Source organism: Haemorhous mexicanus, chromosome 5 (assembly GCF_027477595.1).
Source record: "Haemorhous mexicanus isolate bHaeMex1 chromosome 5, bHaeMex1.pri, whole genome shotgun sequence".
Lineage (NCBI taxonomy): Eukaryota > Metazoa > Chordata > Aves > Passeriformes > Fringillidae > Haemorhous > Haemorhous mexicanus.
Window position 1 is genome coordinate 52,043,986 of NC_082345.1, and position 26,659 is coordinate 52,070,644.

Below are 26,659 nucleotides of genomic sequence, written 5' to 3' on the forward strand. Positions count from 1 at the left end.
GTGTTGAGCCTGAGTGAAAAGATAGTGCAAGAAAAGTGCAAGACATCCTAGACTTACAAAGTCCGTGTTCTGGTATTTCTGATCTCTACATTTATTTTAAATCAAAGAGTAGTTGTAATTTATCCCTACTTTTGCTTTTTTTAACTGATCAAACTAGCAGACTCAAGAGTCATACACATTTTTAGTTTTAAATATTCTAATTTAAACTCCTGCAAATTCCTGCTTTTGGTTTTGAGAACCACTCCACTTTGGATGAATGCAGTCATGAATGTTGCTGGATTTCCCTGTGTTTATGTCATCTGCAAGTACAAAGAGATGAGAGCTGATCACTGAAGCAAATAAAGCAGGCAAAACTACTCAGGCAGAGAGTAATGTTTCATATACATGAATAGCCATAGGATTTGAGTATATGGGAAGCCTTGAGGTTGATCCTATATGAGAAAAAAATGTTTCAAAGTTTGCATTTATCTTGACTGTAGCTCTAAACTACAGACTGAAGGTAAGAGTCCACCTGACCTTTTGCCAACCTAGAGGAATTTTCACCTTGAATCTGAGCTGCCATACAAGTTCAAGGGATATATCCCTCTGATAAAATAGTCATTATCCTTTTCTAACCCTTTCAGTCATCTCAGTGCTGTTTTTTCCAAAGTCCAGTGAAGGCTTTTTTATACCAGAGTCAAGGAAATTTCTGTATTCCTATCAGTGTATATTAACAAACATCTTAAAAATTCGCTGTTCATTTAATTTCCAGGTTGTAAAATACATGCCTATATGTCCTGCTGTTAGGATATTTTTTCTTGCTCTGCAGATCAAACCCTCAGAATTTACAGTTACAAAGGCTGTAGTTTTACAGCCTGCTTTAACTGGACTGCAGCAATGCTTCCATGTGGTTGGGCTCACTGCTGCTCCCAGGCACATGTTTCTGCACTCTCTGTGTATCAGCATTAGCAAACATGCAGCCATGGGGTTACTGAATGATGTACATTAAAAAAAAATTAAACATTTTAATTTCTAAGTCTGTTTTCTGAGATTAGCTGTTGCAGAGCAGCATTACAGTTACTGCTGACACAAGGAAGACAAAATTGATGTGTGCATAGCACCAGAGTAAACCAGAAAGAGGATCTTTAGAGAGAATTATTTGGCAGAGACAACTGACACAATTATGTCCTCAGATGTATCAGACCTTCCATCTTCTTCTTCCTTCAAAAGCATCTTTGTGTGTCTCAGGTTGTGCAGACTGTGTAAGAACATTGGTTTGGTTTTGCTTGGTGCTATGTTTTGTTATCTTTTTTCTAATGTATAACGCCTTCCCCTTCTCACATCTTTTTCTACAGCATTTCATGAGGTTTCAGTTTATCCCAAGAAAGAGCTTCCCTTCTTCATCCTCTTCACTGCTGGACTCTGTTCTTTCACAGCCATGCTTGCCCTCCTGACACATCAGTTCCCAGAGCTCATGGGGGTCTTCGCAAAAGCTGTGAGTATTCTCTGCTGCTGCTCCCTTCTGCTAAATAAAGACACCAGGGCAGGAAAAGCTGAGCTAAAATACTTGCAGGTATTAAATATCTGCCTACTCAGAAGCATCAGTCCATATCTGAGCAGGGGATATATGCACAACTGTCAAGGCTGCTAAGCAGTAAGACCTGCCTGTTTGTCTTCTCTGGTTTATACGGCTCTGTTGTTAGGTTTGATGTCTTGTGATTTTGCAAAAAAAACAAGGGCTTGGTGGGAAAAGTGAGTATCTGTATTTTCATATATCATCCACTAAAATAAACTAATAACAGTTAGTTCTTAGTTGTTAGAGCCCCTCTATTTTGTGTAGAGTCATAATGGCTGATGTGATTTCCTGTGCATTAGAAGCTCTCAGTATGAGCAGAAATAGAGTCTACTCTTAACCAGGACAAATTTCTGTGTTTTTTCCCTGAACTGCCAAGGAGGAAGTAGTTTCAATATTTCCCCCATAACTTTCCTGAACTACATCCAGAGAAGTCTCTCCTAATTCTGCTTTTTTAATCCACCAAGGATTAATAAATTTTGGAGTATGAGTGGGAAGAGCCATGAATTATTCTAAACCAAACTTTTTTCTTTGCAAAAACAAGAACATCACTGCTCCAGCATGCTAGGATATGAAAAATCCACTAACAGAAAATCTCTAGGATAGTAAAAAATTCCTTCTCCAGTAAATACTGAGTATCTTTCATTGTAAAACATTTTCTCAAATATATTTATCTCTGTTTTAGGTCTCATGTTTCCAAACTGGCCTCCTTGCCTTTGTTTTTAATGTCTTTGGTACTTTTGATTTGGAGGTATAGGGAGTGGGGTGGAGGAGGCCAGGCTGAAAGGTTTTGGCAAATTCCAGATTGTCACTCTTTGAAACCTTTTGCAAAGGGCAAGAGACTCCCTTTGCAGGTGAGCTGGGTCTTGTGCTAGCCCAGGCCTGTGAGTGGGGTCTGGTACAGCAATGGTTCATGCAACAAGCATTTTTTTCATTAGCTCCAGAGGACACAAAGTAAGATCATTTGTAGCAGAAGATGTCTCTTCCTTCAGCAAAAAGTGCTGAAATGTACCTGAAATATTATTACTCATTCTTGTTTCTTGAGTGTGTCCGTGGGTGTTGGGTAGACAGTGAGTGTTGAACCTGGGCATGGATCATGAACTTCTCTGTAAGGCTTTTCTTGGATTCAGTGGTTGGGTATCTTCTGTTCCTTAGTTACTGAAGTTACTGAAATGTATGACCCTTGTTTGGCTCTTTCAATCAAATCTTTAGCTTTCTGATACTGTCGCAGTTATAGGTCCCAAATCTGTCCCTGTTAGCCTTGTTCCTGTGTTTATCAGCCTTGTATCCTGGACAAGGACTATATGCTGGCAGTATAATGAGATTTTGTACTTAGTTCTTCTGCCACAGAAGAAGTTAACATGTATTTCTCGAATGTATTAATAATTAATTAAAATATGTATTTCAATATGGATTTCAGGAGTGCTTTGAATACCTGAGTTCTGTGACATGTAGCTGCCAGTGGTTTTTTCCTGTGATAAAATGCCCTCCATCTTGATTTTTTCATATGCCTGTCTGAACACTAATACATTGAAGACTCTTTGAATGTTGTGTTCTGTACCAGAGAGAAGATGTTAAGATAAATTTTAGTCAGTGATGCAGAGTATGTTAGGATAAATTACAGTTAGTGGCCTCAGTGTATAGAGCAGATGTGTAGATAACCCTGAACCATTTTAAACCTGAATCTCAAGACATGATGTTTGTCTCTGTGAGGTGGCCTGGCATACCCCTGTTATGAAAAAACCTCTCTTTCTCTTCACTGGGTTTTGGGTTGAGCTTTTAGTGGCTTCATTATGAGCTTCAGTCCACGATGTGAGATGTCTGGAAACTTCTGTAGTTCATCTTTGGTCTTTGTACAAATGGGGCTCTTGCTTTCTTTACTGCAAAATCCATAAATCTCTCTGTATGTGCAAGGTTCAAGAATTTGAAAGTCTTTATGTGTGAATTGTGTAATTTTTATCATGCTGGAGGATTTTACAGAGGAACACAGCAAAAATATCTTATCTTATTGCACAGCTTTCTCCTGAGGTGTATTGTCTACCAGATTTTGATCTGAGTTTGTATCTGATTTCTTTGCAGTTTCTCAGCACCCTCTTCGCCCCTTTAAATTTTGTGATGGAAAAAGTAGAAAGTATCCTGCCCTCCAGCCTGTGGCACCAGCTGACAAGGATCTGAGGGAGCATGCCCGCTGACTGACTGCTCTGACATCTTCTGTGCCAACTTTTTGTTGACCACAAGAAAGCATGATAAAAAAGGGAAGCAGTTATAAGACTTAAAAACTCTTCATGGATTGTCTGTTCTCATATAAAAACTGTTTTGTTGTACAAAATACATTGATGTTAGGTTCTATTATATTTTGCCTTCAGAAAAGAAAAAAATAAACTTTTGTGTATTGTAGCATTGCTGTCTTTTGACTTTTTCAGAACACAGATCCTGGGTTTTGTTTTTTAAACCTATGGTATCTGTTTGGCCATAGCTAGGGCTAGCTGAACATTCAGGTAATGAAACAGTGTTACAATTAAACGACATTGTCACTGCCTTTTCTTTGCAGTTCAATTAGGGTGAGGCCCTCACTTCTGCAGTCTAGGTGAGGCTTGAAGACAGGTAAAGCTCCTGCTTTACACAGCTTTAGGCTCTCCAGGCAGTTTGGATGGCAGCTGGGCTCCCGAGTCCCTTCTCTGCACAGAGGCCACCATATCCTCAACTGAATTTTCAAGAAGCCCACATACTTAACAGATTTTCTTCATACCCCTGGTGTTTCAGTTACCTTCTGAAGGCTCATTAGCAAATTGGGTGTTAGTTCATGCACTATTAATAGAGAGGCTGGTGTTTCACTATTAGTGCTCACCTCAGGAAACCTTATCCTTGTGCTGTGACTGCTTAGACTAAGTATTCGTTTATGACTAAGCCACAGTTGAAGGAAACTTCTGAGGCCAGCTCTAAAATGAAGATTTTGATCTGGAAGCTGAAGGAAGTAGTCCTCTGTCAAGAATTTGAAGTGCATCCTTACAGATGCCTCAAGGATATATATATATTTTTTTCAGCTCACTTCCAGATAAGGAAGCATAACCCTAATGCAGTGGATCAAAAATGCCACTTCACCATTTCAACTTCGCTGTTGCTCTTAAAATGCTGAGCAGTTTAAGGGACTGTGATCACTAGCAGATAAGTTTGTTTATCAGTGAGGAAATGAGTGAGCAGAGACAAAACTCCCAGTACTAGAACTGGTATAAAAGGAAAGTGTTTCTTAGCAATAGAAGATGCATTACATTATTTCACTTGATCACAGACACATTAGTCTAGACAGATGTTTGTCCAAGTGAGCAGAACCATGCAAACACTGCTATGCTACAAGATTAAGAAAAGGCAGCCCCAGCCAGGAGAAATCAGCTGTAAGAGTGAGACCTGGGCAAGCCCCAAGGTCTAAAGGACCAGAGAGCCCCACAAACAAATGTTAGACCTGGTGTGGCTGTTGGGTTTCCATACAGGTTTATCATCTCTGGCTATTACTCCTGCAAAACAATTCACTGTAATGTTGAACTTAGTCTGGCTTGCAGTTAATGTAGGATGTGGCATAAGATCAGTGGTAATGGACTGCTACTGGATAAGCATGTGGAAGTATGAAATGGACCAATATTTGAGTTCTCCTATTTTCATCTGAATTGCTAGAGCAGCCACAGCAAACACCCTCACGGCAGGAGCTGCTATCTCCAACTGAAAAACTAGGGATAACCATACTGATTTGTTTGCCTCAAAATAGGACTGCCAGAATCATTTAAGGCTGCTGAAAATCAGAAGGATCAGGCATAGTCAGCTCTTGCCCTGTGCTGCTTCGTATCACTTATTCCCAGCCACCCATGCCCTACATTTCAAAAGAATAAATTGCTGTGATTCACAGTCCTAAATGCAAACGTGCTTGCATTTGCACATCAGTGTATATACCAGCTATGTACAAATATCCATATTTGTCAGCAGTTGAGGTAGTAATTTGGCCTTCTATTCGAAGATATTATGATCTGTGTGGGAATTACTATCTGTATGACTCTGATAAAGAGGAATGCTTAACTCCTAGAAGAATCACTTCCTTTCCTTGAACTATGGGGAATATTTAGGAATTCAAGCATAATTTTATGCAATTTTATTTCTACTATTTTCTAGTATCTATCTCCCTAATAAGCAGTAATGGGTCATGGATTTTTTTAATCTGGAAAATCTCTTTTTAATTATAGTACTAGGCATCTGGAAGAGTAGGCAAATAAGACAAAAGAATTTTCTTTTTCATCGGGCAGAGTTTATTGCCTTAGGCTTTGCTGCCTCTGACATGTTTCCTGTGAAGTTCAGTATGGCTTAGATCAAAAAGCAAACAAAGCCCATGATTATAATGATGGAAAGCCTCTGGCTTAGTGCAGAGATGAGCCTTGTGGAAATCTGGTTCAGATAATAACTCATCTTCAGATTTAAGGGTGGAGGAAGCTTTTTAACTCCAAATGTTAGCAGTTCCTATTTTGTTTTTTTTTTTTTCTTTAAAGACAACTTAATAAAATTTGTGTGCCCATTATCTCTTTACACTATAACCTGCAGAGAACAAAAAAGGAGAGGACCCCCCCAGGAGTGTCAAGTCAAGCTGGCCCCTTCTGTCCCTCCCTCCCTCCCTCCCACTGGGTAGAGTAACAGCTGCTCCCTGCAGGAACTGCACTCAGGGAGGTGAGTGCTACACCAAGGGACGGGCTGCTGCTTTCTCTTTTTTATCATTTGGTGTGTGTGCTGAGCATACATCCAGTTTTTTCAGAGCATGGAAGTCCTGACCCTCGAAGAAAGGAGGGAAATTGTCAGGAGTTTTGCCATGTTGAAGAAACTGCAGAAGCTGAACATCCAAAGGGAGCTGAACTCTTACACTGCCACACACACCCCTTCACACCCAGTGTGGCTGTCACCCTGTGGTGGCCCTGAAAGCCTCAGTGGCTCTAGTTACAGCAGATGATTGTAAAAGATAGCCCCTGGCTCCACCCAGCTTCCAGCAGGGCTCCTGCCCAGCTCCCACAACAGAGGGAGCTGTCAATGCATTGACTCATACGGATTTGCTTCTTTCTCACAAGAGATCTTAACTTTATGAAGTTGCATCCATTTCCCCAGGCAAATGAGCTTTTACACAAAAGCAACAACCCAAAATCACGTTTGTAGTTGCAGCCCACGAGCTGTCTCTGTCTTTCTGATAATTAGTTCATTTCTGTCATTTGAAGGGGCAGGTAAAACCGGCAGGCTGTGACATGTGACCACAAAAGCACTTCTGCCCTTGGAGGCGGCCACCACCTGCATGCAGCCCTTCCAAAAAGTGTGGGGCACACACCATGGAGAAGAGAGAGCCTTGGTACACTTTGTGCTGCCACATTGGAGTAAGAGCTGGTTTTTCTTAGCAAAAGCACCCTCCCCAGCCCCAGCTCTTCACTGATCCCTGAACATTCCCTTCCCCCTTGCCACCATGCACTGAGCCCCACAAGAAGCTGGGCACGGGGCCGGCAGGCAGTGACCAGCAGCTCTGGTTTGGGCATGCAGGCTGGATGCCCTTCAGCAGCTGTGCAGTGCAGTACCAGAAATGCAGCCTTTTACTTCTAATCCACTTCTGCAAAGAAGTGCACACAGGGATGGGAGGCCAGGATGAGATGCGCAAATTGGTTTTTGATATTTTTCCAGAAAGAGAAAAAGCAGCAATCTCTCAAGCTTCAATGCCCACATGCCCACCACCATTCCTAAGTCATTCCTCATTTTCCATGTGGCAAAGGAAAATTAAACTTTTTTTATGAGATTTCACCTATAACAGTGCAACACACTTTTGAGGGTAAAGTTTGTTGAAAATAGTGGGGAGGAAGCAATCCCAAAAAGCTTGGCAGGCTAACGGTGTTTCAGGGCGCTGCTAGATCCTGAGTTCATGCAGCAAATTAAAGGGAACTCCCTCAAGAAAATTGGACTGTGCATTTAAAAAAATAATCTTACAACCTTTAGCCTCAGCTAACATTATTCTGACATTAAAATGTCTACCTAGAGACAGCTGTTTCCTCATCATGACTAAGTACATGAGTACATTTATTCCATAGAACAAAACTACAGTATTATTTCATTTGCCATGCCTATTTCTGTTTCTTCTTTTTTTTTTTTTTTTGTTTTCTGTTTTCTTTCCTTATATTCTTTTTTGGATTTGCTGGAGATCATGGAGGCGCCTTTCCTAGCAATATTTACATCTCTGAGTGTCTCTTGCCACTAAGAAATAGCAAAAGTTTCTAGGAGTGGAAAAAAGTTTCTAGGAGTTTCTTTCTTTGTGGAAGAGGCAGCAGAAATGCCTACAGCTGTGAGAAGTCTACCTTGAGCTCTTAAATAAAACCCAAGAAAACCCCATAAATGCAGAAAAAGCTGTCATCAAGGAAGTGGCCAGCTCAGCACCCATTTGTCATGCTGTGAAATATTCTGTATTTCCTCTACTGCAGTGGTTTTGATGCAGGCACTGCATCACAGCCTATCAATATGGCACGTGCCCAAAATGGGAACATGAGCCTGCTGTGCACACCTGGGTGGCCTTGCTGCTGGACAGGGTGACAAGGACACTGAAAAGGCCAAGGGACTCAATGCCCCCATCTTCCTTGTCTTACTGGTAAGACCAGCCTTCAGGAACCACAGGCCTCTGACTCAGAGAGAGGGTTTGGAACAGGAAGATGTGCCTTAGCAGAGGAGGACCAGGTTGGGGAATAAAAGTTAATACACTTTTAACACAGTGACTTCAAAACACTTTATCTGGGACTGCAGAATTCAGGTGAGTTGATTTTCTGGAATATTAAACAAATAACAGATTTAAGAAGAGATCTGATTTCATTACCTTTCATTCAATTACCTATAACAAGTTCTCTTGTAAGAATGAGCCTTTTTTCTTTTTTCCAGAACATTGAAATATTTTCAGCTTTATCAAATAGATAATCTTTTAGACTACTCAGGCTCCTTAAATCTTGAAAAAGAAATGGCTCTAAAAGGTTAAAAATTATTATACTGCTTCTAAATTCTTTAAGGCTTAAAGTATGATATTGCTGAGACTATGAACTACATGTGGATTTAATTTCACAGTGAAATCTCAATAAAAATTCTCCTTGGAGCTCACCTTTAAATACAATTATGTATGAAATTTTCCTTATCCAGCCCAGAGCCAGAATTGGCAGCAATGAAGAGGCCAGCAGTATAACCCCTGAGCTGGCCGTGGGCACATATCTGCATCTCATACATACTCTGCATGTGCATGGACACATGGGCAGGGCTGTTCCCACCAGCAGTTGGTTTACAGACAGAAGTGTGATTATTGTTACCTCTAGCCATGATCATTTCCATATACAGTAACTGAAACATTCTCTTATTGTCCAAATAAAGAACTTTCTGGAGCCTCCTAATCTTATAACACCAGCTGTCTTCTGGAGATGAATTACCCATTTCAATGATACAAACTTTTCTGAAAGCCTTGCAGATGTAAATGACTGCTCCCTCAAGGCCACTTAATGCCAAACCCCCTTCTTTTTAAATAGTCTTTCAAGAAAGTTCCAAAACCAAAACATTCCCAGAGTATTCACTTTATTGCCTTGGTTAGCTACTTTGATATTACTTTTTCCTGCACAGTTTGTACCTGCTAGGATTCTTCAGTCTATTTAATTTTCACATGAAATTGTACCTTCATCTACAGTGTGTTCTATCACTCATTCAATCTCCTTTTCCTATGTTATTTTTTCATTATCTTGCCTGTCTCTACTCCTCATGTGTGCTTTTTCAGAGCCTTACTATACTTATTGGCACAGAACCCATTTTTCTCTTGGTTCATGTTGCTGATCTCTGCCCTGAGGAGAGGCAGCTGGTCCCTCTCTGACCCAGTTCCTCTCCACCAAGGCTACAATTTCTGGGCCTCATGTGCCTGCACATTTTTACAGGAACTTGTTTTGTGCTGATCCCAGCCCAGCATATGGACCTGGCACAACCTGTAACTGCCTCCATTACAAGCTGATACACTCCAAATCACAGATACGTGGTTTTGCAGAAAATATGCAGAAAAAATCTAAATTGGATGTCCCCATCTGAGTGGAAAGTATCATTCTGAGCACATTTAATAGATTTATTAACTTTAAAAGAACATAGACGTTGATAACTTCTTTAGAATCCAAGTCATTACTGAGGCAAGGCATTTCCTTCTCCATCACTGGTCGCAAACATTTTTCCACTACTGTGTATGTGAAAAAAGAGGAAACCCTATCCTTAGGTAGTTGAGTGTCCTGTATCCAGCTTTCACCAGGGTGAAAAAAACACTCTCTTCAACCCTTCAGGTCAGAAAAAAACCCAAAAAACTCAGCAATTAATTATTTTTAGAAGCTTTTAAGGCAAGTTTTCACAAACATAACTAAGACATTTGCTTTTGACTCTAATAGTTCATCAAAGTGTTGTGGCTGAATATATCTCCTGCAATTTCCTTTGCTTTAGGCCATGGGTCAATTCCTGCCCCACAGGAAGCCAAAGTGTGCTAATGGTGGCCAGGGCTGCCTCAGGTGGCCACCTTACTGGAAACTTCAGTCCGCCAGGGATGAACAAACACCCTTCCAGTAAAGTTTTTCACCAATCTGGCTGCAAATTTTCTTTCGTGGAGAAATCACCAACCAGTGCTCAAACTCCTGAGCCATTCAGTATCCAGGGCCCAACTGTGACCTGCCCAAGATCCTTCAGAAGATGCTTGAGCAAGCCTAGCCCATGCGGTTGGTGGTGGTGATCTTGTAAAAGTGCCATATTTTGTATCTTCTCGTGTTCCTGATGGCAGGAATGAATTGCCACAAGTGTTCTGGGTGAGAGTTACACGGTGGTTGGAAGAGTCCTGGCATAAGTACATCCTTCCAGAGCTGCATCAGTTTATACAGACAACTCCGCAGCAACACTGTCGTGCAGAAATGCAAAGCAAACGCTGCAGGGTTTATATCAATTTTTCAGCAGCAACTCTGCAATGAACAACAAAGGCAAACCAGGCATAGAAATGAAAAAAGATCTCCGATGCGTTCCCTGCACGGACCAGGAAGGGCAAAGGCTGAGGTCCCCAGCACCAGCAGCCTGTGTGTCATGTCCGGGACATCCAGGCAGCGCTCTTTGGCGCCTTGCAGGTGTGAATGTCCACCACTTCCAGGCAGTCCTGGCAGCGCACAGCACAGCACCAGTGGAACTTGCACTCGCATTTGGTCATCCTGCTGACGCGGGAGGTGTCGTAGCCCCTCCCGCAGCACATCACCTCACAGCTGTCCATGCCACGCGAGGTCTGGTTGCACACCCGACCCGCTGTCCCCAGGGACCCTGCAAAGGGAACGCAGCAGAAGTCAGCAGGCAGATTCTAAGGAAAGACAGCAAGCATATGAAAATAGGTGTGGGAGACATAATTTGTGATGTATTTGATCCTTTAACATCACATTGCCCAGGATTCAATATCAAGCCAGGAAAATGCCTATAAAGGTAAAATTCCTCCCATATTTCCCCTAGGAATCAGGCCTGAAGATGAAGAGGAAGAAAATGGATGAAATACTTGAGAGTCTGCTTGATTCTGTTAATATTATCATGTTTTGCTTCATCTTTCCCAGGAACCTTCTTCCCTTTGGGAAGGGTGTCTGCCCCCCAGGGACTGTCTGAAATGCCCAGGTGGAGCCTCTTCATGGTGCTCAGGATCTCATGAGCTTTGCTGAGGAGCTCTGGGTGTGCAGGAGAGGGCTAGGAGAGAAGACCACAGAATTTGGTGGCTGCAAGGGACTCAATGGGTAAAGTAACTGTGCTGCCTGTGATTAAAGTCTTGCAGAAGTGAGTGCAGAAGCACCCCGGGCATTCGGCATCACTGCTATGTCCACCCACAGGCCCCATTCCACCACTTCAGGTGGCAGCTGAAGAGATGCTGCTCTGTGTGCCTCTCATCTCTGTGGGGTAACACCAAGGGTTCTTCTCCCTTTCATGATAAGATTAGAAGAAACTAAATTATAGCCTGCTGTGGACAGAAAGAGGTAAAGGAATCATACCCCACCTTGTCATGTTCTTCAAACACTCAGGAGGAGTGGCTGAAATGCCTGTGCCAAATCCACATGGCACAAAATGGCTCTGTAAGGCATGTCTGAGTCTGAACAATGACTGTACCACTGTTCATCTAACACAAACTGATTTTAGGATCAATACCACAGCTGCTGACAGGTTATTACCACCAAACTGAAAACTTCATAAAAATTAATTGCCTCACCTAATTTCCTATGTATTGCTATTATGAATCAAATGCAGATATATCCAAAAATTAACATTCTTCTGACATTTTCTACAGACCTGATTACAACTCCCTTCTCTTCTTGGGCAAGGTGATATTCCCTAAGTAATGGCTGTGGTCAGTAAATTAACTGGAATGATTTTACAAAGTGTATTTGCAGGTGCACACCAAACATGAACAATTTACCTTATTAAGGAAAACTAATACATGCAATCATTAATTAAAATTTGCATAAACTAGGATAGCAAACCAATCTTAATTAATAAAATGTAAACAGCAGTTAAATTGTAATTATTAATAATTTAGGTTGAATAAATTCCAATTTTCGGGTTTTTTCCCCCCTATGGTGAATTTATGGTTGTATGCAGTGATGCTGCTGTCTCAAAGCAGTTTATAACATACAAGTCTTCACTGTCCCTCCATTCCTTGCTGCCCTCCCAGCATCAGGAAGACTTCATCTTATATGGGGGCTGACCCCAAACCACTAATGCAATGAGAAGTCTCAGGAACTGGACCAAAATCACCTTCTCAAACTGTGTTTTTTCATGGGACCAACACATGATCCAACCTCTCAGCCATGGGGGTGCAAATTTTCCTCTTTTTGCATCAAACTTAGGACAGTCTTCAGCTGCTGTCCTGGAGAAGGGCTTCAGCCCCGAGAACACATCTCAGCTTCCCTCTCCCATGGCCTAGATTCCTGTACTTATTTAAATATTTAAATATTCATAGGTTAGAGGTATACACCTGGAGAGCTTCACCATGGACAGGCTGGTTGATGTCTGCTGCAGGCAGAGCAGAAGGGTGTTCACGGCCACCGGCCCCCGGCTGAGCACAGGGCTCCCGGCCCATCCCGGAGCCGCTCCCAGCTGCTGAGCCCGGCCCTGCCACAGGGCTCCTGAGCTGCAAAGGTGCTGCTGCACCAGCCAGCAGAGATGGGCTGAGCCACCCCAGAGGGAGTTGGCAGAGGGAAGGGAAAACACACTGAATGGAGCCAGAAACAGGCTCCTGCACCTGCAGCCTGATGAATCCCAAATCTCCTCGGGGTCTGAGCATGTTCATGCTGCTGCCTATGGACCAGTGCTCTGCATAACGTCCTTGGGGAGGTGGCTGAATGGTACTTTAAAGTTATCCTCTGATATTTGGGGGAGCATCTCCGTTGGCTGTAACAACCAGTGATGTGGTGCATCAGGCACACCCTGCACCAGGAAACCAGCAGTAACTCCTGCTCCTGGCCTACTGCCCCTATAGCCAGTGCTGGCACCTGGATCCCCTGCAGGAAGGGAGGAGAGGTGCCCCCAGCAGTGACCCACACGGGCACACACTACGCCCAGCAAGCCCTCAGCCATGCAGTTCTCCCTGCAGAGCCAGCTGCACCAGGGGAACTGGCATAACAGGCATAGCAGTGATGCCAAGAGACCTCTCCCAGATCTGTTTTTCAGGAATCACTCCATGATGGGGGAAGAGAGACTTCCAGTGGCCTCCAGTGACCCCAGTCTAGGCAAGGCTGAGGAGTCAGGGGGATGCAAAACTACATGATGCACCTATGGTCCCAAAGGAAGCCTGTGACAGAAAAAAAGCCAGATCCTGCTTCCCAGCCATCACACTCTCCTCCATCCATGATGCTGAACAAACAGCTGGGATACCTGAATGTAAGTTCTGCCATTTGTGTCAGCCCACAGCAAAATCCATCACATCCCAGACTGTGCAAAATACAACCAAATTCACAGAAAGGGTGATTAGACATCGGAATGGCTTTCCCAGGAAGGGGGTGGAATCACTGGCCCTGGAGATGTTTAAAGAAAGACTTGGTGTAGCACTTAGTGCATGATCTAGTTGACATGCTGGTGTTTGCTCAAAGGTTGGGTTTGATGATCTCAGAGGTCTTTCCCAACCTAATTGATTCTGTGAAGAACTTTTAAAGGTGCTTGTCCTGCTCTCCCTGTTCAGACCAAAAAAACGTTACAAAGGCCAAGCTTGTGACCCGCGTGATTAACATTCTGTATCAGGAATTCACACCAGTGGAGGAAAAGCAAAGCTGCCCTCCACCTCAGCACAACTCCCAGCCAGGAGCAGAGGGGGTTGTGTCTGGGGTGAAGCAAGACCCATGTTCCCTCACATCCATCAGGAGCTGCCCAGAAAGGTCTGACCACATTCCTCAGCTGAGGTACAAGTTAGTTTCCAAGTCCAATGTTCTTGTTTCCAGATGTAAGGGGAAATCACACAGCACTAAAGGACAACCTAAGCAGGATGCACCCACTGATTTCAACAGGAATTTTGCCACCAGCTTCAAAACCAAAATTATTTCAGCCACTAACAGACAGAAAGTGTTATCATCTGATGCTGACCACAAAGCATCAACATTTCCTACATGACTACAACAGGGGACTTAATTGTCACAGATTGTGACAAAAGTGAAAACAAGTTCATACAATGGCTTAGTTTTTGAGCAAAACCAACCTTTTTTTAAAGTTCAAAAAGCATTTTCAGATTCTCTGCAGCTTCTCTAGTGAGAAGGAAAAGGAACAACAACCAACAGTGAGGAGCCAGAAAAATTGCTGCACTCCTTGGCAGGCCTGAGTGATGAAGGCAGCAGAAGACACCGCACAAAATAAGGCAGAGTTTTCTGCCTGCTACCTGCAATGCACTTCCTCATCACTTATGAGGCAGGAGTAGGTTCTAACTTGTAAAAAGTTTTTGTACAACCTCTTTGTTTTTATTTCAAATGTTGGAACTGCCATGCCTACACACATTTTACCTGCCAAAACATCCACAGCTTTTCATACTGCCAACTTTATAGCCTGTACATGAAGTCCTTTCTTTTTAGTTTGCACAGTTATTTTTGGAAGTCAACATGTGTTATGTTGAAAAATATTTTCTATCCATTCCTAAAGGCCTAAAATATATTTATTAGTATATAATGAGAGCTTTTTCCTTCTATTTCTATTGATTAAAATCTGGTGTCAGGCAAGAACATCCACTATTAGACTTTCACATACACATATACACAAACAAAAGCAAAAAAACCCAGTGAAATCCCCAGTGATAGTTTCCTCACATGTATTCTTGGGGAAAAAACAAGGGAAGCAAATGTTCACAGACAAGTAGCTCTGGACCTACTGGATCTTATAGACAACATCTAGTAGAGAAGGGCTGGAGAGAACAGGCAGTACACACTGGAGGCAGATTTCCCTGGAGGGGCTGGGATTTCCCAGGCCAGCACTGAAGAGATGGCCATGTGTTGATAAAAACAAGAGTTTACCTAGGATGACTTTTAAAAGCTCTCTGGGATGTTCTATCTCTGTTTCCATCAAATTTTGAGTATGAAATTTTGAGCAAAACCTATTTCAGCAGAGTCATATGTGCAGGGTTAAATGAATTCTGAACACTTCTGAAAAATCTTCATTTAGTCCTTTGTGAAATCTTAAGGCAAGGAAAGAGGTGGTCAGGTTATTCAATTGTGTTGGCATTGAGTTACTACTAGTGATTTCCCATATTATACCCCTCCTGAAATCAATTTTTCCTCTTTTTCTTTCTAGAGAAAAAAACCCCCAAAAAAATCCAACAAACTACATTTTGGGGTGTTCCATGTCTGTATGTCCAGCTGCCCCCTCACACAGAATGCCAGACCCAGGGTGGAAGCTCCAGTGGGGAAGAGAAGGTATCTGCTTTTTTCCTGGGTAGCCTGCTGATGGCAGAATCCTTGAGCACTTTTAACTCACTGGTTCCTATGTGTTAGCACAATCAAGCCACAGAGCACACTGGCTTGGACATTTTAGTTTGTGAAGTTGTCTCCTGGTCAAGTCATGATGCTTCATAAGGTTTTCTCTGTGAATCCTTCATTCAGCTCCAACACTAACCAACCTCCAGATAATTTTTTTTCCCTTGAAGCCCTAAATCACTTGAATTCCCTGGAGAACTGTAGGCAGAACTGTATCCACTGACATACTAAAACACTGTGGCATTACATTCAGCTGACACTGAGATGCTCCCCACCTATTTCCAAACTCTGACTTCCATAATCTCATTTCATTTGCAGTCATTTAACAAGACTGGCACTCAGGAATGCTCAACAGGGCAAACCAAAAAATGGAAAAAATGTGGTGCAGCTGCCAAAATCATCCCCCTCCAAAACCAGACCAGGTTTTGTTTGTGTGCGTCTTTCTTTTCTCCATACAAGCAGCAGGGCATCCCACATCCCAACAAAGGTTTACTGCATTTTTCTAAGAATATGCTCTTCCAAACAACCACATTCTCTGAATTCTGAGCAGCAAAGAAACACCACCCCAGGTGCAGCATTATACTGAGCTGAGCCAAAAAAACATATCAGACTTTGCCATCTCTGGGCAGGCTTGTCAATGCCTGGCAAATGCATGTAATACACTGCGGTGAAAAATGCCCGCTCTCCTCCACAGTAACAAGACTGACAGATGAGATTTGGCTTAGGACAAAGAGATTATTAAATGGCTTTTTGACATAGAATTGGGTAGTGTACAAGTTCTTCTTCCAGGGGAAAAAAATCATGTTTTTTACAATGAATGAGGCAACATCAAGAGATAAATGTTTTGAAAAAATCCTAGTCTGCAAAGTTAATCTCTGCATGATGCCACAATACATCCATTTATTCACTTGGATTAGACTTTACAGTATCAGCCACTATTCAAGGAATGGTATGTGCTCATGCAGGTAATAAACATCACCTGCCAAAATAATAAATAACATTTAAAATTATGCTGACGACTCAACTAACCAGAAACACTGTACAATGTAATTGTACTGGATGAAATTCTGCATTCACTGAAGTCAACAGTACATGACCAGGAATTCACATATTGTTCTTATTTAAGTACAGCTGTTTTGCAATGTTTATTCCAAGCAAACTTGGACTGTAAACATGCAGCAGTGCCAAAAAGAGTTGAGCTGCATAGCTATCCAGATACTTACAGATTTGTCATATGGGGTGCAATCTGGTCCATTATACAACCTATTAATTAGTTCCACAACTTCTCTCGTACATTACTCAGTCTGCCTCTCTTTTCCAAATGTCTGGTTTTCTAGTTGCTAGTTTGTAATTGCCATATCAGGAAATACTGTACATGGGTCAAGAGCAGTTAGCAGGTTTCCTGGTGCTTGGCAGGGCCTTGAATTCTGTAACACTGCTAAATGTGTCGCTATCGAATCTCTGAAGCAGGAAAATCCAGTGTTAACAGCAGCATCAATACTTTATCTCTTTCCACAGGGGCTGGCACAACTCTCCAGAAAATGTGATGGTTGTCATGGACAGAGCCAACACTGCCTCAAAAAGAGGAATGAACAGCTGTGTCACTCAGCCAGACATGCTGTGTCCCACCCAGATCTACTCTTCCATCCACCTGCACATCCTCAGCTGCCTCACCCCAGGTTACCCACAGCTGCCCTGACTGGTGCAAGCAGGGCTGGATTGTCACAGGCTGTACCTCCCACATTAGAAGGGTACAGGTGTGTCTGTGACCAGGCTCCACAGTCACAGTGAGCTCTGGGAAGGTGCAGATAAAGGAGGGCCCCACAGTGGCAGCATAACTACGTGGAAAGGAGCAATGCAACAGGAGGTGGCATCAACGGGACTTGGGGCAGCTCTGGAGTGAGCTGTGTGGCACAAGAGAGAGTGTGGCTGTGCCCAATATGGACCTGCCTCTAGAGTACAACTCAAACTTGTACTGAAGCAGCTCTGCCTTACAGCATCTCCAGGGCTCCATGGCATCTGGCAGAAACTGCTGAATTATATTAGAACAACGGGCTGCTGTACACCTAGAGACATCAAGGAACTATTGTTCTTGTATGGAGTCCTTCCAAAACATCATCTTTCCTCCTGGTTAAATGCATGGATTTTTATTTTTTTATAGATATATATATATATACACACATATATACATATATACATACATATATATATATATATGTATGTATGTATATGTATGTGTATATATGTGTATATATGTATATATATGTATATATGTATGTGTGTGAGTGTATTATAATTTTTGACCTTTGAAGTACAAATGTCTTAAATAAAAGCATTCACATCTAATGACAGAGGCTTACCTACATCCCTGTCCCTGATACAGTAGTCTGGAGAGCTCTCAAAGTATACCAGGTCATTCTTAGTTGGCTTCTTAAATTTCTTATTAGCCACAGTGAAACCCGTGCCATCTTGATTCATGACCACCTGAATTGCTCCATTGTATTTCTTCCACAGATAATCTCCTGTCTTCCTGAAGTCTGCCATGGCCAGCCAGCAGGTCCTTAGAGTGCAGGATCCACTCACACCGTGACATTTGCACTCCTGTTTCAAAAACCGCTTCACGGCCTGTTTAGAAATGCACAGGTTAATATAAATATACACAAGTAAAACGAAGTGCAATTAATTGCTTCTCTGCCCTTTTCCATCCATCCTGTAGTGCCAGGCCAGCGATGGGTCTCCAAATTACGGTCTGTAGTGACACCCACTGGTAGCATCAAGTCATCCCCATGTGGTTGCTCGGCTCTGGTTGCTTGAGTCACCGCACACCCAATCCTGCGGCTGGTGAGCTTACCTTCCTGCTCCTGCCAGTCATCCCTAGGATCGGCGGGGTCTCTAGTGCTAGGACACAGACTGGACAGGAGCAAATAATCAGAAATGGCCAGAATCATTCAGCCCCTTGGGAGGTGAAGGTGCCCCCTTTCCCCATTGTTCCAGCTGCAGGATCATCGCGCTGACAACGCTGACCCTCTCCAGCTCATCTCCATGAAGCTGTCCTTTACCCTGAACAGCATTTCAAATATTGCCCAGAAATTCACAGGCATTTCATATTTAAATTATTTTTAAAAGACTGTGTAAAGCATTGTACCTGTGCTAGGCATCAGATCTATGCAGAATTTTAAAATACAGTATGCTTAAAATGCTTATACAGATTTTAACAAACATTTTAGGATAAGACCTGCATTAGTTTGCATTGGAGAGATTACCCTTATCATTAATTTAACATCTGGATATTATTAAAGACCTTTCAGCTTCATCTCAGACATTTAAGCTATCTGTATGGTGTTGGAGAACAACAGATGGGTTCATAGATAGTAAATAATTCATTCCTAATTATGTAGATATGGATATTTGATCTATAAATATTACACCTTAAGGGTTCATGAAATATGAACTTTTTAGAGTTTGTACAAGAGGAATGCCATCATGGGAGGAAGGTAAGAGAGAGGAAAGCTCCATGATTAGAAGTGAGACTGATGCACAGTGGGGCAGCCTTTTTCAGTCAAGCACTTAGTAATAAAGTGAGAATGTATTACAAAACCAAAGGACTTTCAATTTTCTTTCCAACTTGTAAATGATATGACTACTTCAAAGGAGTCACTGGCATTCCCATAGCCCCATTTCATTGCCATACCACAAATCTGGGATTTAAGCAGATGCTTGGTTTTAATTATCTGAGCAGAAATCAACTTAACTACTTGTATGTTTAAAATATTTTTCTGGAATAGTGGAAGAAGCACATAGGAAGATGGTTTCTTTTTTTGTCAGTAATGTTCCTATACTGATATACAGCATATTATGTTCTATGATTCATATGGGAATATTAAAAATATTTGTTCTATTTATTTTTTTAATTAGCACAGTTGGAATAGTCTAGTTTTAAAAGACGTACATCAATACCTCTTTTGGGGGAAAGAAAAAACCAAGGACACATATGGTCTTACCCAGGTCAAAATTCCAGGCTTGTGGGCAGCTGAGGTGGTGAGATCCCTGCAAAGCTAAACCTACACAACTGCACTGTGAATACAAAACAGTGTCTCTGTCCATAAAGCAGGTTCTAGAGCATATGAGAACATACTCATTATTTTTAATTGAAGATATTTAGTAAAATTTCTTTATCTTTTTTTCTAAAAATCTACCAGTATAACCTTAGTATTTGGCAGAGGTGTTTTTTAAAACTTAAAAATAATAAGATGCTCAAATACTACCGAAAGTACTTCCCATCATGAAACTTATTCACGCCTAAAAAAAAAATCTTTGTGTTGTAGCAGAAATATGACCACAGTACTGCATGTACCTATCACTGATCTGAAAAGACTCATCTGCCTACATTACAATTAATTGCACCTACTGGCAATAAGCAGGTGAAAGAAAGATGCTGAAGAACAAAAATTTTTCAGGAAAATCATCTATTTGCAGTACAAAAATCGATTAGAGTACAAACAACTTAATTCCTATTAAATATACGTTAAGGAAGACATTAAGGAAGATTTTATGCATTAAATAAACATAAAGATAAGACACAAAAAGTCTCTACAAATAATTCCAGAAGTGCTTGGTCCAGCATAATAAAATGGTTTTTTCTGTATTTCAGATGTCATGGGAGCAGCAAAATTTTAACATGCTTTAAAAAATGAAGCAGCATATTCCAGTTTCATGTACCATTCTTACTTTTTATAGCTACCACCACAAAATGTTAGTGCAGATATTCCTCAGCCATTGCACCAGAGGTGGGCAATACACCTGGCAACTGCTCCTCCTACTCACCCATGATGTGAAAGTAAAGACTTTTTTAGCTGAAATTCAGGAATGGCACTTTCATACAATGTTTAGGAAAGGGGTTGCAGGTCATGCTCTGAGGCCATTCACTTTTGGAGGGACATGTATTTTGGATTTTTTTTTCCTTTAAAAGTGAAGCAGTTACCTTTTATCCCTGCTCACTTTGTGATTAAGTTTACCATATACATACAGAAATGGACAGAATGTTTTTTTTTCCTTGAGATTTATTTTGGATTTGCTCTTTGTCAAGCCTGTGTTTCAGTGTGATCTTCAGCCTCTCTTAGGAATTTGTATTCTGTATTAATGAAAAAATAAAACTGCTTATATAAGAACTAGGCTCAAAACAAAACCTCCATCCAAACTGATCCTGCAGCTTAGACTCCTGCTTAACTTCCCACACAAGGAGTGACTGAAGTGACTACAACAGGAATACTGTTAGGCAGTTGAATTCAGTCTGTTTGTAGATCTCTGTCACACTGAACTTCCAAGGAAGCTAGGAACAGCAGCTCAGGCTTCTGCTCTTCCTGTATTTCTTCATAACTGCTGAGACCAGACTGCAAGGGCCAAGCATTAACTCCCCCAGACACAAGAGAGTTGTCCAAGAACATCTCTAGGCATCTATTGCATGGACACCCACCTTCCTTCCAGCTCTGTTGTTGTGAAGGTTCATCAGTGCCCTGGCATCTTTTCCTTTTCGTTCTTTGGCATCCACAAATGCTCTGGCAAATTTAATGCCATAGTCAATGTTATCACTGCAGCCACCCCAGTCAAAATGGCCTTTGCTGTCCTTGGCAGAGCCTTTCTTCTTGGGATCACAGGAGCAGGATTTCAGCTCCCCTTGGCTACATGCCCTCGTGATGGCAAAAACAACTCCAGCAGAGGAGATGGCATGTACAAAAGCAGATTCTCGACTACCTGAAACAAAAAAAGTCACTTTAAATATCATTGGGGTAGCTACTTTGAGTGGGTGTCCTATACCCAAGACAGCTAGGTTGGACTTTTTTTGCAGAGCAAAAGATAAACTAGGCTGAAATCACACAAATACACATTCACTGGAGCCAGAATTAGTCATGGCTTAAGCTTGGACCCCTCCCTGGTAAAAGCTCATCAATATAGTGTTAGAGTTGGAAAACATTAAACATTTGCTTCTGATATTGATTCATACACTTTCATGGATCACTTGTTTTGTACAGATATGTGAATAGGACAGCTGGTATTCCTATCATGTTTCATGGATTTAGAAGAATATATGAAGTGCTATGTGAGAGATAAGTTTAAGAAATTATTAAATAGGGACACTAAAACAACACACATATTGCAAAATACTGCAAGTAACTCTTGAAACTAGATTTTCCTCTCCTGAAGCTCTTGGAATAGACTTTTCTGTTTAAAATGTGCTAGAGAGAAAACTTGGGTGTTATTTTCTGAAAAATAAGTTAATATTATGTTTTCTGCCTAGAATCAAGCCTGTAACTGTAATTCACACAAATAAGTTCCATTAAATCAATGGCACCGCTTGTGTCATGCTTGAGGCAGGATTTGGTCTGGCAGCTGTGACTTCTTCATGCCAGCTGCTCTGGCAGCTTTCCCATCTCCTAACTAAGATACTTTATTTTACCAAAGATTATCTGAATTTCTAGACTATATCTACTCATAGGCAATCAGGTACCTATTTCAATGTAATAATTGCTTTTATTTTAGGATGCAGTAGTTTACAATACAGAGCTACATTACACTGCCACAAATCTATTTAAGGTAATGGAATATTTTCCTACTTTTAAAGTTTTTAGCATAGGAATGACAAGAAGTAGATTTTTTTGGCAAAATCTAAGACAACTTGCAAAGAGAGAGACCTCTTTGCAGGGCTTGTAAGCCTTAAGTAATGTTAGCACAGTAAAAGAGGATCCCAAAGACAAATGCCAACAGTGACTTTTTTGTAGAGGCAGAATTACACCATAGAACTTAATATTTAGTATTTCAGTTGAAGTAGCATCAAGATGTTTAACTTATTAGTAAGTTAATGCTCAACTTCCACATGCTGTGCAAGTCTTTTGCAAATGGCAACTGGGCAAACCATGCCTTCCCTACACTGCCTTCAAAATCAGGCAGAAGTTGCCATGGCTTGTTAGAAATCACGCTCTTTTGAAGACTTATTTCTGAGAAAACTTATTCAGAAATATCAAAAATTTTCAAAGTGTTAATTAAAAAGAAACATTTGATATTGTTGGAAAAGTTTTATGTGAGTTTATTGAACTAATCAATTTTATTAGTGCACTATCAAGCTACATTTCCATAGCAATCACAGCCTGACCAGGCTCAGTGCAGAGCTCAAAAGCCTGATGCTGTCACTCTCTCACATGAGCCAACAGTGAAAACTTCACTTTTGGAAAAACTGCATTTTTACTTTTTTTATTAAATAGCCTCATCATTATTAGGCTATTCTGCCAGACATGTTTTCCTGAGTATCAGACAAACCTCACTGAAAACTTCAGCCTATGGGTGACGTTACTGGTTACTCACAAATAATTACTAAGGGAACATGAAGCTGGTTACAGGAACCAATGGCTCACCAGCAGCATGGAATGAAAATCCCCCTGCCTGGGTCAGCATGCCTAGTGTCTGCCATCCTCCCCTCCGTACTTTCCTACTCCCCTCCTTGCAGGTGCCAGGCTGCTCACAGCTTAGAATGATGCCGGGACACTCCAGGGACACAGGTGCCAGGGCAGGGTCAGCCGCACTGGCTGCGCACCAAGGGAGGCCATGTGGCACAGGGTGTGGCACTTGGTGAAAAGAGCTGCAGTCACTAAGAGTCTCAGCAGGTTTATCCCTCGGCTAAGGACATTCTGACACAGTAACAAATCCCAGCCATTTCTTAGGGTCAAAGGGCCACATCTGAGATCCGAAGACTCACTAGATGCCTTACTCCGACTTTTAGATGACAACACCTCCCTGCTTAACCGTCTTCCCTCAGGGTGGGAAGCACAATGTTGCTCCCTCAGTTGCTTGGGGTCTGCACAAGCCTGGCTCAGCTCTATCAGATGTGTGTGCCCTGCCTCTCTCTCTCCCGGAGCCTGACCCGAAATGCCGCAGTGCCTGGAGGGCAGTGCTGCCCCGGCATGGGCGCAGACGCTCACTCCGCAGACAGCACAGCCCTGGAGGCACTGCACCCTGGGGCTGCGCTTTCCCGGAGAAACGCTCCAGGGGCAATCGGCCTGCAGGAGGAATTCTCCTGCCATCCCAATGCACTGGGCTCCTATTTGCACTTGAGCTGCCCCTCTCAGCAGGCCCCATCCCGAGTCCTGGTATCCTGAGGCTGGGCTGTGATGGAAAGTCTTCTGTCCTGCTGCCACATGCTGATGCCTCAATTTCCCTGTAGGCTTTAATATGTGGGTTTGATATCCATTATGCACCAAAACAAAACAAAAAAAAAAACCACAAAAAAAAAAAAAAAAAAAAAAAAAAAAAAAAAAGAGAAGTTGGGAGCTGCAGAGCTGGCTCCCAGTATGCCAAAACTCCACATTGTCTCCCTGATTTGATACAGGTTTTTAAGCAAAACAGATGTTCACATTATCATATATGCTGTTCTGCTGTCTGTGAGACCCTAAAATAACTTTACATGTCCTCTTCCTTTCCTCCTGAGACGTAAAACCAAGCTTCACCCTTGCTAAGGATGAAGGGTATAGGAGGATGGCAACCACTTCTCATCCTTCCCGCACACTGCCCAGGGGGTGCCAGCCCCAAAACAGCCCCCGTCACCCTTATGAGGAACACTTGTACCCTCACGCCGACTCTCCAAAGCCCCTTTTAGCCCGGGGCCGTGGGCGCGGGGGCTGCACGCCCCACCCAAGCCCGGGGCAGCCCCTCCCTCAGCGCGGCCCCGGGACTCACTGCGCAGCAGGACGCGGCCGAGCAGGCGCTGCCCCCGCTCCAGGGCGTTGCAGTCCCAGCGGTGCCGCCGGAACTGGTGCTGGCACTCGGCCGTCCAGGCGGCCACGCCGCGGCCGATGGAGAGCATCGCCTCGGGGTGCCGCCGGCACAGCTGCCGCTGCCGGCTCACCAGGCCCGGCACGTTGTCGCACATCACCCGCGACGAGCCCACGGCGCCCATGTACCTGCGGGAGGAAAGGGGCAGGGCAGCACCGGGGGCCCGGGCCGACCCCCGTGCACCGACTCCGAGGGAAGCAGGGTCCTCAGCGCCCCGGAGCCTTTCTCCGGCGGGTCCCAAGCTGTAGCTACCTCTGCCTTTTTGGTGGAAATCCTTTACAATTAGTCATCGACCCTGTGTTTTTTTAATAACGTGAAGCATTCAGGAGAACCCCAAGCCCTGCTATTGCAGCTCCGTGCAGCACTTAAAAAAAAAAAAAAAAAAAAAAAAAAAAACAAAAAAACCAAACCTTGAAAAAATTAAATTACATCATCTATATCCAGATGGTCTCTATTAGTCCTGAAACGTTTCGAAAGGTACCTTTCATAAAATCCAAACTTCTATAGGTGTCTTTTGAAGGGATCAAACAGAAGAAAATGTCCTTTTCTTGAATTTTCATTATTTTATACGATCGTGAAATCGTTAATGCCGTAACTTCCAAAAAATATACAGTTACGTCACATTTAGAAGACACCATGAAAAAAAGCCATCACAGTAAATAACGTTTATACGACTTAGGACACAGATAGTCATTTTATTGAAACATGCCCAGCCTGATAAATCGGGCTTTGATCGCGCGTTAGCCAGAGTCAAGGTTAAATGTGTTCTTCAGGATTACAAGAAGGGGCTTAACTCCTCTCCTACACCAAGACTTTCCAGCCTGGGCTTGTTCGGGGTCCCCAGTTTGAGGGGCAGCTTTATGTTTCCATTCTAACGCGTTTTGCAGCGAGCTGCCTGAGACGCCCCACGCACACACCAACTATCACTTGAAGTCGGGCCCGCTGGGCTCTCAGCCCTCTGCTCTGGCAGTTTGCAGTTCAGCGAGGACTGTGAAGGAGGGAGGGGCGGGGGAGGGCGAGGAAGAAGGAAAAAATAAATTAATAATAGAAAAGTAGCGCCGCTGTAGCCAATTCCCAGAGCCGCCGGGGCGCGGATGGGCGGCTGCCAGCAGCGGCGGGCGGCAACCCGCGCCCGCGCCCCTCGGGCGGATTCCCCGCCCGCCTCCCTGCCCTCCTCCCGCTCCCTCCGCGGCCCCGGGCGGTGCCCGCTGCCCCCGCCGGCCCGGGTTCCCCCGCACCGCTGCCGAAAGCCCGGGTAGCCTCCGCAGTTGCGCTGTGCTTATGTGGAGGAGGTCGGAGAGCCGGGACGGGGTGTGGAAGGAGGTGCCGGGACCGTCTAAATCCGCTCGTTTTAAGGCCGGACTTTCTGGACCGGAGCAGCTGGGAGCAGCGAGCTCCGCTTCTGCAAGACTAAGAGGGAGAGGCTTCCCCCACCTTCCCTAAATCACAATAAATCCGACCCCACCTTCCCCAAGAGCAAATAAAAATTTCTGGAATTGCACAGCTTACCACCATGAGGAGGTGACTGGTGGGGTCGCCCAGACCAAGACCAAGGGAAGAGACCACCAGATCCCAGGGAGAAAGTTCATGTTAGAAACGCTTCGGTCCACATCAGGTCAGTTGCGGGGGACAGAAGAAATCCCATGGAGTATCAAGGACGAGCATGGGCAAAGGCAGCTTGGGAGCTACTTCTTTCCTGTGGGTCAAAAGCACCTTCGCATCTCTGCGCGGTATCGCGGGGCTTACTGATCCTCTGCCGGGACACGGGGGATGCCAGCTGGTGCACCGCTCTGGATTCCTCTCGGTTCGCCCTGCACCAAATCCCTCAGGATACAGAGTTCAGCCCCGCTCCCATCCTTCATCTTTGCCCCGATACAGCTCTTCCCCGCAGTCACGGCGAAACTGAGGGGCTGGTGTGGGCTGCTCTCAGACTGGGTGGGTTCTGCTTTGGTTGGTGTTTTTTTTCCTCTGAAACTCTGATGGATGAAATGATGTCAAGAGACACTGGGGGAAGAGGAGGAGGTAACACCTCTGATTAGGCAAGGAATCCCGAGGAGCCAGTTGCTTTCTAATAACCCTACAAGCAGACAGTGAGTTCAAACCCGCCAGCAGATGCTACGCGACCTGCTGCGGAGCCGGCGGCGGCCCTGGCACGCTCTTACAGACCGGCAGCACTCGGCACCTCTCGGGGTTTGGCACGACGGCAATTCACGGCTCGGTACGCGCACCCGCGAACATCGAGCACGGAACGGAACCGCGATCCGGTGCAAGCAGAGGA

The 26,659-nt window shown here is 43.5% G+C and overlaps 2 protein-coding genes across 4 annotated transcripts in view; one reads left to right on the forward strand and one right to left on the reverse strand.

Moving 5' to 3' along the window:
- ST7 (suppression of tumorigenicity 7) overlaps positions 1-3,949 on the forward strand; it is a 136,643-nt gene extending 132,694 nt beyond the window's left edge. For all 3 annotated transcript variants that reach the window (XM_059847149.1, XM_059847150.1, XM_059847151.1), the window contains 2 exons: positions 1,335-1,474; positions 3,632-3,949. In XM_059847149.1, coding sequence (XP_059703132.1) covers positions 1,335-1,474; positions 3,632-3,727 — 236 coding nt within the window. In that variant the 3' untranslated portion in view covers positions 3,728-3,949. The remainder of the gene's footprint in view (positions 1-1,334; positions 1,475-3,631) is intronic.
- Positions 3,950-9,672: 5,723 nt separating this feature from the next.
- On the reverse strand, positions 9,673-26,299 carry WNT2 (Wnt family member 2). The gene is made up of 5 exons (XM_059847152.1): positions 25,891-26,299; positions 24,286-24,509; positions 21,035-21,312; positions 17,922-18,186; positions 9,673-10,900 (listed from the first exon to the last, which is right to left on the reverse strand). Exons 1-5 carry the CDS (start codon positions 25,968-25,970, stop codon positions 10,671-10,673), a joined length of 1,077 nt encoding a protein of 358 aa, XP_059703135.1. The 5' UTR covers positions 25,971-26,299; the 3' UTR covers positions 9,673-10,670.
- Between the last annotated feature and the right edge of the window lie 360 nt (positions 26,300-26,659).